We start from the raw sequence: 21,625 nt of genomic DNA on the forward strand, positions 1-21,625 counted from the left end.
TTGTACTTGATTGTTAAAAAGAAAACCACACATTGAATTTCCTATACATCAGCATGTAAATTTAGAGGCACATTCCTCAGATAAAGAGAAAATATTTATTTGGTCTTTTCTTTGGTCCAACCAGAGTTCAGAAGTATTTTTTCAAGGCAGTTCAGATAATTAAAAAAAAACTATTCTCATGAATTCCTCCAGAAGTTGAAAGGGGTTTCCCTGAGCTGTGGCTGACTATATCTCCATGCCTGTAAATTTCCAGGGTCAATGCCATTTGGGGTGTCCACCAGCTGCACAACACCAATTTTTTAATGGTCTTTTAATGGTTTTAATGGTTTTTTAATGGTCTTTAAGAATGGCATTCTAAACACCAGACATCCATGTTAAGGAGGATTTTTTCCGACCCCCGATAAATTGGTTAAAAAGTGGCCTTGTTTAGCAGTGGATCTAAAAATGCCAAGAGCATCCTTCACCTAGCTATAACTCCTTATCCTAACTGCCCCTAAAAAAATAAAAAAAATAGGTATTTTGGGAAGTATGGGCTCATGCATCACAATATAGACTTTGTAATTGGAAACAGAGATATGATCTGCCGACATCTCACTAACATTTGACAGCTTGTCCTACGCCTGACATGAGCATCTGAAGAACTATTTCACGGAACATGAAATCACCAAGTAACACAATGACTCATCAAGATGGTTTGATGTATTCAAGGGGGCCCACCCAGGCAGCAGACATCCATTACCCACCACACAAGTTAAACCACAATAACGGTAGTTCTTCCAATCTGTCCACATAATACATCCAACAAAGTACTTATATTCACAAGAGTGGCAACCATGTTGCTGGCAATTTATTAATAAGTGTTGCATATGAGACAAGGTTACAACACACCGGAAGGAATTACTACGTAATGGTAAATGAACACTTACAGGATGAGCTCTGTCATGATCCATTTTACTGCAGCAAAGAAGGCATGATAAGGCTGTAAATTAATTAGAAAAAAAAATACTTTGATTAGAGAAGATTCTAAATTTTTCTTGTTTGAGAGATTGATAGCAGGAAAAGTAGAATAAACACTTCTACATGACGGTCTGGTGCTTCCTCCAAGAATCTTGCCCGTATCATATGGTGTACCTAATCATTGTCATTCAAATTCAACTGGACGTGTCCAGAAATATTTATTGTGTTTCACAACATATTCATGTGCTTTCCTTAGTTCAGATGATTTTCAGAAATTCTTACAACCTTTTTGTGACTAAGGAAGCAATTGGGAAGGTAAGAAACATCTTTTGCATTACAAAGCAAGTCTAATTGAATGTTCATAACTGCTACCGGCGTCCTCCTTAGAGATGTCCCCTTACCCCTGTGCACCTGCTATCATTGAGAAGAATGAACCATCGGAAAATCAGTTTGATTATAAAAATTACTCTTGCCTGTTGACAAGTCAGTGAGATGGCAATTTGCACTGATTATATACTACAGGGAAAGTAAACGTTGAAGACCAAAATTGGGTATTCAATCATTGAGCAGCTTAACTCACTTGTTCAACTGTGATTTATCCACTTTAACCCATGGTCTTCTTACCTGTCAATAGTAATCAGCTGATAATTATCTGTTAGCATTGGTACAGTGGGATTGATTATCTATATGTGTGTAGGCTGTTTACGTAGCAAATGAGAAGGGACAATTTCCTTAGCTTGGTGAATGTGGTTTGAACTTACAAAATATACCTAAATAAGTGCAATCAATGACGTGAAATAATTCTGGCCTGCTCATGATTGGGTGGCTGAAATCAGTAGAGCTTCATCTCACTAGCTAAGTTAAGTGATTTAGCCCTTGTACATTAAGTGAACAGCCTGATCTCCCTTAGTTAATCAGTCCCAATGAACCTCCATCAGAGGTGACCAACTGGAGGCAGCCTTTAGGTATGTCGGGCTGATGGCCAAGAGTGAAGATACTTCATCATTAAGGCATGGAGTAGGAATTGCAGTCAGTGACACATTATAAAAATTATATAGGCGCCTTGGACTCCAGGCAAAGATATGTCTTCTAGCACCATCTTTCTTTGTGGCTCTAAGATGCCACATGACTGAATGTTCAGAGCCACAAAGGAAGCTGATACTGTAAGATATGAAAAGGTCACAGTCAACCAAGTTGGTAAACCTTTAGGATCACTCAACATTATTCACATTCATTAGCTACTACATTACCATGGCCTAGCCTGTCCCTACCATACTGGGGGTTGTATGTAGTACTGGTACTCCGGGCCAAGGGTTTCATCTTATCATGTCCTCATGAATAACAGTGTCTAAAGTATATTCATTCTTTTGGCAACCAATTAGATAAAGACATGACATGTTCTCACCATTGGGAGACACTTTTATGCATGAAGTTGAACATTAATTCTATATTAAGACCTCAGTTTGTGAAATCGTATTTTTCCCATAGTGTGAACTTTATGGATATGTAACTCAAGAATCCAATCAGTTACATAATGCAACCACATTTTATTAAAATATATATCTTTAAAAGATAAAAAAAACAACAGCTGAATAGTGCAAAGAGATCTATCCTGATAATATATATTGTTCACATACACAATTTCCACAAGTATCGGAAATACTTACATCCAATAGGCTGTGGGCACTGTCACTGCTCTCCTTATTTGTCCTGCACATGGCTTGGTAGTCATACAGGGTTATTCTGAATGCAGATAAAAATATTCAATTAACAATAAGAAACTAATAACAATTAACAATTGATTTTTTACAAATTACTGATGGTTGTGGACTATCTTAGAGCAGGGCATATGTGTCATTTTGTGACAGTAGGTATGTGGTTATGAGTATGTATGTATCATATATATTTTGCATATTTTATATTTGCCCCTAATTTGCCTTATATTAAATTGTAAATTGTAAATATAGAGAAAGTTTAGACTGTCTATTAAATATTACGCGCAAGGTATGCAATACAAACGGACTAGAAAGGAGGACGTAGGAGACTAAGGACAGGATTTGAGAGATCCCATGTTATTAACTGATGGATTGGTAGAGCCCTCAATCCCTTTGCTATGGAACTGGTCTGCATTTTTACATCCTAGGAAAGAATCGTTCTGTTGGTCTGGGTGATAGAACTGGGGAGCCACTATAAAGACAGATGCTGTTTTATTCCTGAGGAAGTGGAGTCCGTTCTGTGAAACGCGTTGAATGATTAGTGCTTACTGGCACAATACAGACTAAACATGTGAATGTAATGATCAATTTGATGATTTTATGTATTTTTAATGAAGTTTTGAATAAATTTGTTTTGAATAAAAAAGTTTTGAATAAAAGTTTTTATGTTTTTTCTTTGTGTATTTGATATTAATTGGATGCCTTAAAAGTCCCACGTTTTTCCCACCTGCACTTGAATTTTTTATATGTATATATATTATATTTTGACTTTATGGGCTGAGAAGGTGGCCCAATGATAAGTGCAATCTTAAAAATACTGGTGTCTCAAACGTCAGGCAAGGATCAATCCCTTCTGCAGCTTCTAACTTTTTTACAAAACTATTAAATGGCAGTCTGATCACCAAGGGACAGGAGACTGAGGCAATGTCTGTAACTTCAGACTGCAGCCAACTGATGACATCAAATGAGCTTGAAAAAATCACTTAACATGGAATTCACTTTAATGTTAAATATGTTTTAATGGTTCTGTGGCTGCATGGTGTGATATGTTTGGAATGTATTCATGCATGGTGGTAACATTAAGGGTTCACTTTAAGCACAATTGCCATCTTTTCTGTTTCACTTCTTCTTTTAGAATTGCTATTTAAGCACACTAAATGCAATCTATTAGACAGGCACCTAAGAGCAGCCTAATAAAGTGGAAGATTGTGACAGAATAATAACTCATAATGTTACATTTTTCATGGCTGAAGTAGTTAAACCTAAATGATTTCAGGAAACAATTACATCAGTTCCTTTTATCAACATGAAATAGCTGCAAAGTGTTGTTTTTTCAAACTACCTTGATGTCATTTTATTTTTTTTAAGAGTGCTTTGTGGCTACCTGTATCCCTTCCTGCTGATTATAGCAGAGGAACATTGTAATTGTCTGTTTTCTTTCAGAACTAAATTTAAACCATTAAGGGTGCAGTCCACGTCTGAAGCTTTTCCCTCCAGCATCTGTACAATCCCCGTACTAAAATAAAACTGACTCCAAACCATTATCATTTCCCTATATAGCAGAAATGACCCTTTAAAAGTGTCTGGTAGACTTTCAGTTTAGAACTTCCTAAATTACAGACATGTATTAAGAGAAGTATGTTGGCTACCATTGCTCATCATTTTCTGAGAATGTTAAGTGACGGGATGTCTCTGGTTTTATTAAAATATTTGCAGGTAAAAAAAGGTAAACTCACCCTCGGATTCGGTGAGGTTTGCCCAGCATTTTAAGGCAAAATACTCTTATTTAAAACCAAACATATCCTGGGTGAATGTTGTTAGATAAAAATATTGCTAGAGAAAATTACTAATGAATCTGGAATGTGCATTACCATTTTTCCCCTATACTGTGTAGTGATGGGCAAACTTGCTCACTTAACATTTGCCGATGAGCCTCTTTGAAGAATACAGGAGGTGAACTTTGCTGTTAACTCAAATTTTAAAGGTAAAAGAGTAAAAAAAAAAATAACCTTGGAAATGTTGAACTCTGAGTATATATTGTAAAGCTCTTCCTTTCCTCCAGTGTCACGGTCTGTATTCGTTTGTCATTTGCAACCCCCATTTAATGTACAGTGCTGCCTAATATGTTGGCGCTATATAAATCCTGTTTATTAATAATAATAATAATAATAATATTTATTGAAGGTTGAGCATTCCCCAAAAGCTAAGCTGAAATTCCCCATGTGAAGTCATAAAAGAAAAGCCAAAGAAGGCTAGGGTCGAAGTGGAGTGCGGCTGGACAGGGGGAGATGCCGCTTCCAAGTCTCTGGGCTCGGGGAGCGCCACAGTTCGTGGAGGGGAAGAGGGTACGGGGTGGATGGCGGTGCCGTGCTGGATTAATGTTTGGATGGTGACTAAGAACGCAGCTTGCAGGAGGAGCCATTTTAATGGTCTCTTCATATCCCCTGATAAAGCCAACCGGCGAAAACGCGTTGGAAATGAGAGATTGATTATTCTTACCTTCTACAATCGGGTTGGGCAAACTCTGTCTAGTGATTAAAACTTGTCTCCGTGTTAATTCACATAGGGCAGACAAATTTTAGTTCACCAACTGTTTGAGGCACATTTATTGTATTGATTTCACCACTAATTGCATACAAGTTATATGCTAAATATATTTTTGAGACTTGCCACTTGAAACCCCAACCTTCTTTGTCTTTTCCTTTATAATTACGCTTTTCTCTTGGGCATGCAACGATGACTTTTGCTTCAATGGAATCTTTCTTAGGCTATTGATGGGCTTTCCATTAAAATAGAATGGAGTCAGGCAGGAAATGCAATGGAGACTTCATACATTACTTAGAAGATTTTGAAGCATTTAATATGTGTGGTACAGGCCGCACTCCAAAAATTCAGTGAACTTAAAAGTCGGATTGTTCTGTTATGGAAACACCAGTGGAGGGGACCCTGAAAAAATATAAGGAGCAGGAGAACATACTAGGTGGACCTAGGGAGTAAAAATAGAGTGCATGATAGCCAACAAAAATGTATTTATTAAAAGTGGACGTATCCTTAAATACGATCGAATTTACCAAAACTAGCATCATATTTGGATGACCTGACATATTTTATTTAATGGTATTTCTAAAACTTGATTAAGAATATGTAATTATTTCTTCGTGGACTGTGGAGTTCTTTGACCAAGGGAACGGTAGCTTCACACTGTTCAGATGTCCGTTCCAAATATAAACCTTTTACCTGTTCATGAAAGCCACTTTGACTTCCACCAGATATTTAAAGAATTTTTCTTGGTTTGAGCTGACACATTGCAGAATAAAAGGCATATCCCCCTGGAAAATATTTTATTGCTGAGATCACTGGTGCAAAGACGGCACCTTTCTTGCTTTGCATTTACTGTACAAAGCAATGTTTACACTGTACATTGTGTTAAAGTCTAAATGCCTTTTGACAGGGGAAGAGGAAATTTGAGTAATTACCAAACTACAAAGTCTTTTCCTGCTTTTGATGTGCCTTTACGTTAAAAGTCTGAACGTGCAGCATGGATATGATATTTGCAGTGTTTGAACTAAGTTTTAGCCAGTGATATCTATTCTGAAACCTTAAGAAAAGACGTATACAGTTTATTTTTTTGTAGCTGGCAGAACAGTGCACTTTGATTAAATATTGGTGGAATAAAAAAACAAACAAACATTAAAATTGTAATGAAATGGTATAAAAAAGCTTTTCTAGGTTTAGCTGATGGTTATAGATATAAAAAGAACCTAAACACCGGTGATGGGAATCTTCAAGTTTCCGATATCGCAGGCCTAGCCAGTGTTTTGACTATTCTGCTATAACTTCCTCAAACAGGTGCAGGCATATTTCTTTTATTCTTTTTTTTTTTTTTTTTTTCAGGTGCAGGCATATTTCTTTTATTCTTTTTTTTTTTTTCTTTTTAACTTTGTCAGTATCTTTTTTTAGTAGGTTTTATTATATTATTGACAAAAGATAACTATTATGAGATTTAGGGGGACTAGGGGTTGAACCTAATGGACCTACATCTTTTTTTCAACCTGACTTACTATGTAACTATGTAATTGACTTTTAATACATTTAAACCTTTTTATTGCATACTCCAAATGTTTTAAGAACATGGAAACCATTCAGCAATCATTTTAAAGTGTAAAATCTGACACTATTCATTACATTGAGTGGTTTACCATAATCAAACAATAGTGATTGCCGATGTTGGTCTGTCTACTTAGTATCTTTTAGCCATAATTGTTTAAGGGTACGTTCTCTTTGGACACCATGATGAGACCAGCTGTTGCTTATGCCTTTGGTCCACATAATACCTTGCAGAAAAGCCCAGGTGAAATATACTTTATATATATATATATATATATATATATATATATATTTATTTATTTATTAAAACAAACTACATCTTAGGAGTTTTTATCACAATCACAAGGACCATATTAAAAAACTGGTGGACAAAGAATTACTTTACTGACTACCAGCACAGGCTATAGGCTACCAGGATACCTATATACTATTTTCTACTTTAGGCATTATTGCATATGAAATGTACTGGGGGAAACAAAGACTCCACTGCAGATAAAGAGACAACCCTGTACAGACACCCATCTTTTTCACATCTCTGGACACACAATGGAAACCAGTAACAAGGATAACTCCTATTTAAATTAGGATGTGAAGTGTAAAGTCTAAAACGGAAAAGGTAACAGATATCATATCCAATGCTTCTTAGCAAATTCAACAATCATGCAATCTATTGCTGGTACTACTGGGACAGAGATTTCTATGAACATGCACAAGAGAATTTCATATTTTTAAATAATAAAGACCCATTTTATGATAGGTACTCTTTAAACATAGCATGCTGTAAGAGTAATACAGAATTGTGGATCTCATTCTGGAAGTAATAGTTACCTGTCTGTATGCCAGTTCACTGGCCTGAAAGAAGTATGTGTGATCTGTTCTTTGTTGCATGACACAGAATGGACCTGATTTATTACAGCTCTCCAAGGCTGGAGAAAATACACTTTCATCAGTGAAGCTGGGTGATCCAGCAAAGCTGGACTGGATCTGGTCCAGGACTGATAACATTTGCCAACAAACAGCAAATGACTCTTAAGAAGTCCGTTCCAGGTTTGCTGGATCACCCTGCTTCACTGATGAAAGTGTATTTTCTCCAGCCTTGGAGAGCTGTAATAAATCATGCCCAATGTATTGACTGTCCCTGACACCACTAGTGATTGAAAATACTCACCAACATGTTCATTGACAATGCTGAACAAACATAGCAGTACCAGAGGCTATTAATTGTACGCAGCGGGTGGGAGCTCCCAAATATTGCCTGGTTGGCAAGGTAAACTGCTGCTGGTATGATTGAAGCCCAGTATAATCCTCAGTTTGGTTAAATATTGCCTAAACCAAACAGAGGCTTGTTGGAGTAATTTTAATAAAGCTTACCCTAATAGTGACCAAAAGTCTTTTGAGGTTCACTTGAAAACTTACCCCTGCAGGACTGTTGATTGCAGTTCTTACTGGTTCCTCCCACTTACCCACTATAGATGTAGTTGTGACATAGAGGTCAACAGAAAAACCCAATAAGAGTTGTGTGAACGCAAGGAAAATAATACCCATAGAAGTGTTCATTTGTCAACAGATTCAGAGGACAATTTCTTATGAACAGGGCAGGCTTTAGTGGCATGGGTAGTGGGGATAGTATGTATTCCTATTCTTCTGAATTTATGTCACTTGGTATATGACAGCATAAATATGCTACAAATTTATCCATATTTTACATCTACTGCACTTGATTTCTGCAATGGTTTGGCAAAATTACCTTACCAACCCAACTAATGAAAGAATTGGCTGGTAATGAATCCTTAGTGAATACTGTAACTTATGAAGTATTGGCTATGTCAAATCTAGTTGTTTGGACTTCAGTAATGAATCTGTAAGCAATTACATGTCATTATTGAATGCAGATCTTCTAAAACCCACAATTTATAACTTTGCAAATTTTCACAAAAATTCCTAAGAATCATAGCTGTATTTTTCTCTAAAATGCTACCCAACTGACCTGGCCCTAGAGCTGCCAGTTCAATTAAGAAAATCCTTGATTTGATCTGTTAGCTCATTCCACACATGTAGGAATCAAGATGCCAAAGCAGTTCACGTAAACGCAACTAACAGTTTCCATTGCTCTAAACATATTCAGCTTGTACACAAGAGTTATTGAATGCCTACCTGATCAGTAATGTGAATCTCTTTAACTCAGAACAACCCATAACATTCATCACAAGATATCCCAATGCTTACCTTTTAAAGGAACCCATTGTTAGCAATTTATTCATCACGGCACCTTCCACTTCCCCAAAAAACTGGCCAGTCTGGTGAAAAATAAAAAGTGAATTAGAAGGAATCATTGTAGTGTTAAATATTTCAATGTAAAGCAAAGCATATCATTGGAGGTCATTTGGGGTCTATATTAGAATAAATCTGATCAGAAAAATGTGAGTCTGGGATACAAATATGAATGTTGGGTGAAAACTTTTATGAATAGACCCTTAGGTAACCTAAAATCATGGAACAAATTTTAAAATACCTTGAATTCAGTGTTGTAAAGAGAAAGTTCATTTTTCTTGTTTGCACATTAAAATGTATCTAAATATAAAATTAATATTACACATATTTCTGGATTGTGGTAACTGCATACTTTTGCAATTTTCATTTTGGTTTTCCTTTTTTTACCTGCTGATTGTGCCAGTTAAAGAGGAACTAAACTAAAAACTGCCAAAAAAGAAAAAAAATACACTTACCCGCAGGTCAGTCCAATCCATCCGGGGGTGTCTTGCATCTATTGCCGCGTCGTCCCAGCATTTGTCCTAGAGCCGGCACTCCAGGCGCTGCCATCTTTTCCTCTTCTTCCTGGTTCCTAATCCTACGTTACCCGACCCAGGCGCGAGATCGGGTGCCGTAGGATGAAAACAAAAATTAGCCAATCTCACTGCGCATGTGTAAGATCGGCAAATTTCTATTTGCGCGAAAGGCTCCTCCTGCGCATGCCCGAGATGCGTGGAGCACCCAAGAGCCTTCTGAGATGCGTGACGTGGGTATCCCAGGAGGCTTTGCGCTCCCATTCATTCTCAAATGCCTAGGGGCGATGCTGCACCTTTTCTTTTTATAAAAACCTAATAAAAAAAACAACATAATTTTTACTTTACATAAAAAGGGTTGTCTACCCTTTTTATGTAAAACTAAATTTCTAAGTTTAGGTACGCTTTAAATACTTTGTGTCCTAGGATGACAACATTCACGTACTGTACCCCTAGGATACTCCCTTGATTTATACTGCAAAGATCACCACTACAGGACTTTTTTGGGAGCCAGCTTTGAGTTCTAACCTAACTTATGAAGAGAACCCGATTTGGAGCTCCAGTGGTAGCTGCTGTTCCTCCAGTCCTCCCACCTCATACAGAATAACTCGAGGATGAGATCTAAAATGTAGTTGGGGTTCCCCATCAAAATTCTGCTTGGGCGCTCATTATTTGTAGTTACTAACTTGCCCTCCCTCTCGTCTCATCTCAGAACCTGTAGAAAAAGTGGTAAGGCTGATAACACTGTATATAACTTCAGTGTAGTGCAAAGGGGTTTTTAGCATGAAATCATAGCTGGGAAGGGGGATTTGCTGATCCTCATAATAAAATGCGTGAAAATGCCAATCACTGATCCAATCATGCAAAAAAGCAAATTCCTATTTACTTATTTTATCAACTGATGACATTTATTGAACATTAACATGACTTGTTCTTGGCTTAATGTGAATGTGAACCTGTTCTCTATTTTATCAGCAACTGTCAGGGCTGCTCGTGTTGGAAGCTACAGTACCAGTGCTTGACTGTGAGCATGGAGGAAAAATGGACAGTGTGCTCTAGTTCCGACTTCACTTTTTTGGGGTCTTGTCATCAACACAAGATAACTGTCAGGGACTGTCTATCGGCAACATTGGATTAGGAGTCCCTGGCATCCAGAAATGGCTCTAGCAAGGGGCCTGACCTGCAAAGTTAGGTGAGTACATCCTGATTTACATGGCTTGTAAAAACTATGCCAAATGGGTAATAGAGGTTAAAGTGTGATAGGATTTAATATTTCCAGAGACGGGCTTGAAACCAAACCAAAGTTTTTATTAGATTTTTTTTAGTGAAGCTGCCACTTTAATGCCCCATGACAGCTTTCACAGAGCCAGGAAGTGAATGTACAACTTTTCACTGGAAGAAGACTTTTCACTCTAGCTTTTTACAATTCAGTTTCTGGTGACCACTAAAGTGTTAAGTAAATCACTCAGTTTTAATAAGGACATACAAGCCTTCCTGTACCCCTAAACAATACAAACAGCACATCCAAGAATTTTAGATTACACAGAGAAAAAAACAAATGTCTTTAATTTTCATTCTTTCATGTTCAAATGTTCGACGTCTCAGTGATGAAGGAATGTTCAGTATGATGAGCAGAAGAAGGAGAACCATTTCATGCTGTCATCTTACTGTCACATTGAATTGTCATCATCTGATTTGATGGTAGATGTTCTCTATGATTAGCAGAACATTCTCCACACTGTGTTAATGCAATACATTCGAAGAAAAAGAATAAAAAAATCTGTTAACAATGGTTTCTGTGTATTGATGATTATGAAGTGTATTTTGGTGGTTTTCCGCAGGTTGTGTTCCGATTTCCAAAATAAGAACAATCAAGATGCACTGTCCCAGGAAAAAGGAATTAGGCTCAGGGGAGTTTGAGAAGAGGGCCAGTTCATAAGGGGTAATTCATTCGATTGCTGGTATTGTATTTAATTGTGTGCACCCCATTCTTCTCTGATGTATTCACCTCCTTTGTAAAAGTGTAAATTATCTAACATGATCACAACTTTAATGAATGATCACCATTTAACTGGCAATCACTACTATTTAGTTGTGGTTTTAAAACAACCATTGGTTATATAAATTTGTTTGCAGCATGATCACCATTTTACAGATCGCCGAGTAGCATTCACCAATTTGACATAGGGTACAATGGAGATCAGTGGCTTTATCCAAAAACCATGATTAGCAGTGTATGTGGCTGCAATGGAGGTAATTAACCATTTTTTTTCTTAAATCTGATTTCTATATCTGTTTTTATAAAGGTAGAGTTCAAACTATAAAAAGTGCATGTAATAATAACAAGATTAAGAACCCCAAGCTTATTCTGAAATGTTGGGGTAACTGTTTCCATTAGAAAAAAAATCCAGAACATTAAAAACAGTATGAAAAGTGGGTTATAGTTGATTCATGCATTTCTAATTAAATTCAATGAAACATTGTGGGTAAAACTTACCCCATTAATAAACCCATTAAACCCATGAACCCAATTATTGATCCCATAGTATCTAGAAAAAATCCCATGTTTGTGTGAAAGATACCCACTTTATCATTGAGGTACAAATATGGCAAGATTAGTAGGCTTCTAGTTCTGCAGCCATTGTTACGATATTGGCATGCTTCCTAATATTCCAGTGTATGTTGTGATGTGAATCTGCCTTTTTAATGCCTTGCACCTTCTTATAAATAAAGAACTATATAGGGAAGTGTTTTAACATGGAAGTATCCTTGAAATACCCTTAAGGAGAGAATTAAACCCGGCCATTCAGGATATTTAAAAAAGAAGAAAAAAGACTCCCAAACAATGGACCACCACTATGAAGCTAAGATGAAGAATTCTTTTCAGAATCTCGGAACTGGGTGAATTCACATGGGGGTAAGTTCCTGGAACAATGGCCCTGATTTATTAAAGCTTCCCAAGGCTGGAGAGGATACACTTTTATCAGTGAAGCTAGATGATCCAGCAAACCTGAAATGGATTTCTTCAAAGTCATTTGGTATTGTCTTGCAAATGTTTTGAATCCTGGACCAGATCCATTCCTGGTTTGCTGGATCACCCAGTTTCACTGATAAAAATGTATCCTCTCCAGCCTTTGAGAGCTTTAATAAATCAGGCCCAATGGGTTGGGCATATGGGGAAACTAGTGGAAAAGCAAAATAAATGATGAGTAACACATCTCCAGTATTCGAGGTGTTTGGCTGCCTAGGAGATATCATTGCAGTAAAATAAACACAGAATGAAGGTCAGCTTGGAGGTGCATTCATATCGCTACTGAACATTTTTTTTCTTCTAATCCTAAATTGCTAATGAAAATAAAATGAAAGAGAGGTTCTAATCATAGACATAGGGATCTATTTATAAATGTTTTCACACAAGATTCACCCACTGCTCCAAAATGTACACATCCGTCATATTAGATTTCATTAGATTATATCATTCAGTTAAATTTTGAGTAAAAGTTGAATTGCACAGATGAATCCAATGTGAAAAATGTGCACATTTCTTGTAACAGTTGAGTGAATCCTATCTAAAAACATTTATAAATAGACCCCACAGACTTTAAATATCTGGGGTGGTCCCAGCTGCCACTTTAATACTATGTATATGTAATTTTACTGTCGTAACATGATTTAATGCATTTTTAATGTTTCTCAAGATTTAGATTGATGAGAGAGGTGTGTCTCATATTCTAAATGTTAGACATTCCGGCATATCAGAATACCCCGAGTTACATTTGATCTGATTTATACTCATGGAATAAATAAAATAAAATGGAAAAGCCTATAGGGTGAGTGAGCAGCAGACATTTAGGATTTCAAAGAGTAAGAATTATCTCTTTACCAAGAAAGATCTTAGAACCTTTTCCAAATTATTTGGGTGTGTGCAGGTTGCTGAAAGCCAGAAGAGTTCCTCTCTTTTATGGCCAGTTCATTTGAACTTGTCGATGTTTGAACACCGCATATTACTGTAATTGAGGAAAAGGCGCCAGGGAACATAAATCAAACTGTCGCATGTTAAGTAACTAATAGCCATTATTAAATATTATTTACAGAGGTGTATAATGTCATTTCACATGAACATTAAAGGGAAATCAGCAATACTGTATTTTAAATCATTAAGGTTCTATATGAGAAAAGGAAGTCCATTAACATGGCAGGTTTTCATTTATAAAGGGAATTTTAAAGCTGAACTCCTGGCAAACAGCTAATTACACATGGAAGCTGAAAGATTGATATTTCTGCCTTTTTACATTCTCCATACAGCCAGGCTTCACACCAGTCCTGTCAATCACAGAGACGGATCAGATCTTTGCTGCAGTTTAGATTTCCTCCTCACCCCTTGAATGTACAGGAAAAATAAAAATAATGGGTCATTTGTGATCCCCCTACATTGGGCTGTAATTTGCAGAATACACTGCAATAGGCCGAGCTACAGGAGAAAAACTGTGCTGTAAATATATAAGCAAAAAAAGCAAGAGGCATTATTTGTGTATTTCATTTAAATCTGTGCAATAATTAGGTGTGAAATGTTGCCTCTGTCACACAAGTTCCTGAAGTTATCTTTGTGCAGAGTTACTGGTCTTGTATCCCCCTCCTCTCCTTATCTGTAGGCAACGTATAGTGGGCAGAGTTCCTGAGCCCCACCCACAGCTCTGCCTTCTGTAATGCCATGCACAGCACAATGATGATGTCACACCTACTTTAACATTATAATGTCTGGGTTTGCAATGGCATTCAGTGCACACAAAGTGAATTTATATCCTTAGTGTCTATTAGGAAATATAGTGAAAAATATGTCTGGCGTTTAGCTTTGAAGAGCTGCTTTAGGTTATGCCTTTTATATCTCTCCTCCTCCATTGAAGTATACCCACCAAGACTCAAAAGCCTGCAATTTCCCTGTTTGAATAAATCCAGTGCCACAGTAAATGCATTTGTATATTACAATCCAATAGGCCTATAAATATGCAAACAGAATCAATCCTTTGCTTTTAAAATGAATACCAACAAATGATAAATGTGTAAATCCAGTTAAAGAGCTATAACCATTTTACCTATGCATGTGGTAATATAGAAGTAGGGGAAGCAGCAAAATGTATTTGACTTTGAATATTCAATCAAAAGCAAGAGGAATTAGGATTTTGCTGGCATGTGATTGGGTAAGCAAACTGAACATACAGTATACACAGTGAGTATGGTTCATTCTTTCATCCCAACTATACTTGGGTTGTATTAAATAACAAAAAAGAGTGGCTATCTGTGGTGCTAATTAGCATTATTTTCTAATTGTTTCCTATAAAAAAGTGAAATTTGATTACTAGCTATTGGCAACAACTTTATTTCTTTGTCAGGTTCCTTGTACTCCTAGTTAATTTTCACCCTTTCCCTCTTATCGCAAAAAATGTGTCAATGCACATTGTATCCTTTGAACAATAATCACTCAATGGCAAGGAGTTGTGATTCCATTGATTTAGATTAGAACCCTAGCACAGTAGTCACCAACCTTTTAGAGCTCACGGACTACTAAATCCATGGACTCCAGACAAGGAGCCGTGTGTCACTCAAAGGCAAAGAAACTTCCACCATAGTGACGTCATGTTGCCAAACCCCGCCACTCTCCCATGGCAGGTCTGAGCCTGTGATGGAAACATGGTCCACCCCCCCAAGCGGGGTCCTTCACCTGACCTCGCTGCACTGGCCAGACCCGCGGACCACCACTGGTCTCTGAGCTTTTATGACCCAGCTGGCAGATGGCCTTGGCCAAATAGAGGGCCTTGGACCGGGGGTTGGCAACCCTTGCCCTAGCAGACCTCCTCCATGTGGCCACAATGAACCTGTGTTTGTGCATCATGGTGGGTAAAAAAAACAAAAGTGGTTTGTTGTGACGCATTAGAGGTCCATAACAAACAAAAAAGTAATCTTACTGTAATGCAGATTAATGACACTTTAATGTGAAGTAAACCTACAACAAAAAAACGTAAATTCAAACAAAAATAAATGATCTCTTTTTTGCTATAGTTTCCAAAAAAGGAAACTTTTTTTGATAAAGTTTCCTTAAAAAATAGCATTTTTATAGCATAATATTTTTTTCTGTTGTTTATGTCTTCCACAAAAGGCCAGAAATACGTGATTTAGAAAACTGGTCAAAGGGGTATTTTCCAAGAGACCACCTGAGGTGCGTGCATCACTCACTTCCAGATTACATCCAGCCCATTGGAGTCTGCCCTCTCGGAATTCCATTTGTGTTCTCTAGAAGGAGTCTTCTCTAATTTGGCATCCATCATCTTAGAACGTAAATGTTTGTTTTAATCAAGGTATTTATACATATGTCTGCTGGTGCATGTTTGTAGATAAATGTATTGCTGTGTGTGCCATGCCAAAACGGAAGTGCCGCAGCAAGGATGACAGTGAAAGGTATGAGAAGCAAAATAATACCGTGCTTGCCAAAGGAATCACACGAAAATCAGCCATTCCTCGGCAAGAAAAGCTCAATATTGTTAATGTTTTCTGAAAGAACTATTGTTTTCGTCCAAGAGATCACATTTCTCCTAATTTTTACAGGAGGAGCCCAGAAATCGAGAAGACCACCAAGTTTTGAATTGTTTATTAGTGACTGTCTGAGTTACTGCCCTTTGGCAAAAGGAAACTTCCCTAAAACCGCTAATAATTGGATAGAAAACATAAATGGAGAGATTGGGTTTCCGTTGCACTGTAATGTCACTACATGAATCTGCTCCATTGTCGCTACAGAAACTTCCATCTCCTGACGCAGCCGTGATTGGACAGTGTAATTAAAGGTCTAAATTATTCACATAATCCTAAGGGGAGGCTCCTTAAATGTAATAATTACAGTCTTGTTGACATTAGCTAAGGAATGCTATTTCAAGTTGTTTTCTTCCATGTTTGACACTTCCTCTATGTGCTGGGTAAATATTTGGGGTCTTGTAGACATTTCAGTCGACATTTTTGATCGTTTTGGTGATCGTCTCAGCTACTTGTTAGGGCTCTCAGGCTTAAGACACAGTTTCTATGTTAGGGAGTTGCCAGTATTATTAATAAAGTGAAATGCAAATGTGAAGATCAAAGATAGATACTATGTTAGGCCACCATAAAAATTCACTCTATTATTAAAAGTTTTTCACCTATTGCAGTCACTGTTTAAATAAAAAATAATAAATATAATTAACAAAAACAGAAAAAAATAAATGATAAATAACGAATGAAAAATATTTTATAATATTCGTTCACACATTGGTTCACCCATAATAGTCTAACTTCTCCAGTCTCCAGTTGGAGAGCGTTATAAATATTAAATCAGGTCCATTCCATCTCTCTCTCTCTCTAAATAAATAAATATATATATATATATATATATATATATATATATTTATATATATATATATACATACATACATATATCAGTAATTTGGGGAATTATTTGTATTTTAAAACCTCCCTGTGAACTGATTTGTAAGCTATAGGTTAAAGTGGAACCAAACCGAAATATAAAAAAATCACACTTACCTAAAATTTCGAAGATCCCTCGATCGTGCTGCACCCGTGCCGTCTTGAAAATCTCCTTCATCCCCACTCAGAGGAAGCGCCAGACGCTATCATTTTCGTCCTTTTGGCTACGTCACCGTATCTCGCACTGTGCAGGTACGAGATAGGGTGACGTAGCCCGCTGTAAAGGGGGAAAAAAAGAGTTCCGATCTCACACGGCATCTCTTTCCCCTTAGTGTAGGAAAATGCCCCTTCTGCCTTTGCCCGGTCTTAAGCATGCGCAGAACGAGCAGCCAGGAGTCTCCTGGGATGTGTGACATAGGTATCCCAGGGGGCTCTGTGTACCCATTCATTCTTGGGACAAAGAGGAAGTGCTTCACCTTTTTTTTTTTAATGTGTTGCATTAAAAAAAAAAAATAAAGAATATTTTTACCTTATATAAAAGGGTAAAAACATTGGACTTGATTTATTAAAGCTCTCCAAGGCTGCACAGGATACACTTTCATCAGTAAAGCTGGGTGGAATGGTTCTGGTCCAGGATTCAAAACAAATTCAAGCAAATGACTTTTAAGGAATCCATTTTAGGTTTTCTGGATCACCCAGCTTCATTGATAAAAATATATCCTCTCCAGCCTTGGAGAGCATTAATAAATCAGGCACATTCAATTTAAGTCCATTTTAAAGCATTAGAGATTCTGGAACTGGACCTAATACTAACTAATAACCCGCAATCAACTCACCAGATTTCTGGCAGCATCTTTGGATATTTGTTTGCAATTATTGAAAAGATATAAAAATATCTTTAAATGGATATTTACCAGACCAAAAGGGTTCAGATAAGGGAAACTAATTGTTAGGATTGTCATACATTTTTAAATAGCAGAATAAGTGCATGAAAGTTAATGTCATTTACAGAGCACGCTAACTTCATCCATTGTTTGTGTATTCATGCATAGGACAGCTGACCTTTTAGTAAATTCCAATTTACTTGTTAAAAAAAATAAAATCAGAAAAAAGATAATAGCTAACCTCGATGCTACTAGACCAAGGCCTATTGTGTGTCGTGGTGAATCAGAGGCTGGTGAATGCAACAATATTGTGTGCATGGTATTGTCAGTGACTAACATTTCCCCTGTACTTAATAAAATCCCCAACATTTTGAAGTTTGCAAATGTTAAGTTTATAGCACCTAATTATTTTAACTGCTGTCAAGGGAATGCTACTGAAACATGATTGCACTGGATATGTTGTCGTTTAAGGAGACAGGGCACATATAAGCCTTTACAACATATAATTATCCAGCAGCAATTCTAGATCACTTATATGTTGGCATAAAGGCATGGAAGGAGAATTTGGCAAAGGTACAGCACACATCCTTTAATCTTAATCCTGGCAACCAAACAGGATACAATCCAAAGTTCATTTAGCTCATTTACTGGCTACACCTTTAAAACCCATATATTAAAGTAATTTCTGAAAAAAATGAACTGAATAGTTGACCTGAAGATAACTACTGTGCTGTCATAATAAACACATTGTGATTTTCCTTACATACTTAAATATTTCCTTCTTGTAACAGGTCTTTAAACATGTGCATGTAAAATTGTTCATTGGATTCAACTCTTCAAGCCAATGGCAGGTAGCATCAAGAGTAGCCCCTGCCATTACAAAAGGATTGCACATGATATTTACTAAGTGTTATGCTAAAGAAGGCTATCAGAGACTTGCAACACGAGATGATCAACAACTATGGGCATGCTATAGCCATACCTAGTCAGGCTGTGGATGTGCTGCAAGAGATGGTTAGACACTGCAAATATTTTACAGGAGATGACCATAGACCATGGGTATGCTATAGCACTAACTATCCAGGCTATGGATGTTTTGCAAAAGATACAAGATGCAAAATGGTACAGGAGATGGTCAGAGATTGCAAACAGTAGATAATAAAAGACTGCAAATGTTCCATAGGAGTTGTTGGAGTCTAACAATATATTTTAGGAGACAGTAGCAAACTATAGGTTGTGTGAGATAAGTAGGGATCTCTGCTAATAAAGGTAATATTGCAAGCTGCTTGGTTATATCTGATTTTAGCACTTTAGTATTAATGACACAGGACAAGCTTGAACGTTTCTGTGCTGAAACTTAATATTTAGTATGGGTCTCTTGCCAGGCATCCCATTTGGATGTTGCTGTCTGCCATTTATAACTTCTGCCATAACTGCTTCTGCCAGCCAGATTTGATGAATTACAGAGAGTAGACAATGGCATACACACAAGAAGATAAGACTGCGGACTCACACAATCTGGCTGCTGAAAGGAGAATAGTGGAAGAGCGAGGGGTGTAATGGCTGCAGAGATACACTGTGCAATAGTGGTGGTGGTGTATGATGAGTCCTCTGGAAACATGACTGGTCTCACTCTTATTTCTACTTAATCCTAATTACTGATCTGCAGTCTTCATCTTCTTCCCTGTGCAGATTTTTTGCAGAAAACATCCCCCTTCAGAATAATCCATATGCATTATCTTTTATCTTAAATATCCCAATACTAACCCCTAGCTATCTATCGTTCATAAATCATCTCTTGAAATGTATCCTAATGGCAAAAATTATTTTATGGTACCCAATAAACACTTTATTTGTCATGTAAACAAATAAGATATGAATAGCTCCTTTCCTGACATGGTACACATCCCAAACAGTAGACAACCAGGCTCCATAAAGCTCACTGCCTATGTAATAAGTTTTACAGGTTAGTGTATCACTTCTCCAGAGTTGGCAAGGTGAAAACAGATTCAAGACAGTCGGGTGCATTTAGATTTTTATGATATAATACTGTTTAGTAAGATCTGATATGATCTGATCTTGTCAAGAATCAGTAATGAGTACAAACATGACCAAAATTAGGTCACGTCTAGAGAGAGTGCGATCTGCGTCATTCACCCTCACCGACTTGGACTGCATGCTCGCCATGGAATGGAAGGCTGTCTTATTGTCAGGACAAGTTACCGTCCTACTTCTAGACCTCAACAGACAGCAGAGCAGAGATCAACCAGAAAATATGAGTAAACATTCCTTGTGTATCTCTGGATACAACTTAGATATTAATATCCCTAATGTACTAAATCAGCTATGCATATTCTTTCAATTTAGGAGCAATTTCAAGGTAAAAGTGAAACCAGACATTGAGCTACCAATACTATTCTCTAAATACTGCAGATGTGTTAAAGCTCAACTCTAGGCCTTCCTTCAGTCTTCTCTCCTGTACTGAAATGGCTTTCTCTGATTTCACAGAACTCTATAAGGGGCTCACAGAATGCATTGGAACTTACATCAAGTGTTAAAGAGCAAGATAGAGCCCATTTTCTTTCCTGGTTGGAGGACATCCAGCATCATCCCACCCTTTCCTACTTGGCTTGACTGGCACTTGCCCACCCCTTTCATTTAAAAGACTGGGGAAGATAAACATAGGAGAACCTGGGTGAGCCAGCAAACCTGGATCTAGTCCAGGATTGAAAACATTTGCCAACTATTGGAATGTTCAAAAGAATCACAACTACTAAGCAGGCAGGCTGAACAACCAGCAGAAGAAGAGGTTGGCCCATTTAGTAAAACACATATTTTCCAGTACAGCAAATAATGGTGAATACAAGTGCCTACTGAACAGCTGCTCAGTCTAGTCCTCTGAACCATATCATTAATAATATTACTAAGGTGGATTATAGGAATTTTAATGGTTCAGAGCCCTATCTAGGACAAAGCTGCAAAACCATGCAGGCTGCTTTTTCATTAATTTCCATCATTGCATGTTACTGCCAATGCAAAATGTTGCTCTAGGATGCAAGGAGCACAATCATTTGTAACCCATAATCAATCATTCAGACCAGTCCAAATGCTTACTAGTTTCATTTTGTGCTGGGAGGTTCTTATGGCTACCATAACTAGTACAGCAGGAATGGGGCTTACTACTTTGGCGAGCAGCTTAACTAGATCCAAATATAAGCATGATGGGTGTAAGAGGACATTTACTAGGACAACATTCTCAATAACAGAGGAAATAAAGGTTTTTAATCATCTTAAATGTATTTATATTTGTAATTATTACAAGGGTATAGAGCATTCTAGGTATTGTAATAAGATAGGCCAGCAGTAGAAGCTCTACAGCCTCTCCATAGAAAAGTGTTTCTCAACCTTGTTAACATTGCAGAAACTCTTAAAATAACTTTTAGGTCTTCAGAGAACCCCTGCTATATAAAATTATATCCACATCTCAGAGTACTTTAGAGTGGTGGTCAGTAGGAAGAATGTCACCCTTACGGATAACCAAAAAGTCCATAGGTGTCACTTAAACTGAACTGAGAGTCCTTGGTCAGGGAACCCCTTGCAACTTCTGGTTGGGAAACACCACCATAAAGAGTTGAATAAACCAAAGATAGAAGAATTACCCCAATGTGACCAAAGTCACAGAAACGTGGGTGCCCAGAACAAGTATAGCAGCAACAATATATGTCAGAATAAC

The 21,625-nt window shown here is 37.3% G+C and overlaps 1 protein-coding gene across 3 annotated transcripts in view; it reads right to left on the reverse strand.

The window, feature by feature from the left end:
* CACNA2D3 (calcium voltage-gated channel auxiliary subunit alpha2delta 3) overlaps positions 1-21,625 on the reverse strand; it is a 547,059-nt gene that overhangs the window by 31,908 nt on the left and 493,526 nt on the right. For all 3 annotated transcript variants that reach the window (XM_072420933.1, XM_072420932.1, XM_072420934.1), the window contains 3 exons: positions 9,006-9,076; positions 2,625-2,700; positions 927-979 (listed from right to left, as the gene is read on the reverse strand). In XM_072420933.1, coding sequence (XP_072277034.1) covers positions 927-979; positions 2,625-2,700; positions 9,006-9,076 — 200 coding nt within the window. The remainder of the gene's footprint in view (positions 1-926; positions 980-2,624; positions 2,701-9,005; positions 9,077-21,625) is intronic.

The sequence above is a fragment of the Pyxicephalus adspersus genome, chromosome 8, assembly GCF_032062135.1.
Source record: "Pyxicephalus adspersus chromosome 8, UCB_Pads_2.0, whole genome shotgun sequence".
NCBI classification, from domain to species: domain Eukaryota; kingdom Metazoa; phylum Chordata; class Amphibia; order Anura; family Pyxicephalidae; genus Pyxicephalus; species Pyxicephalus adspersus.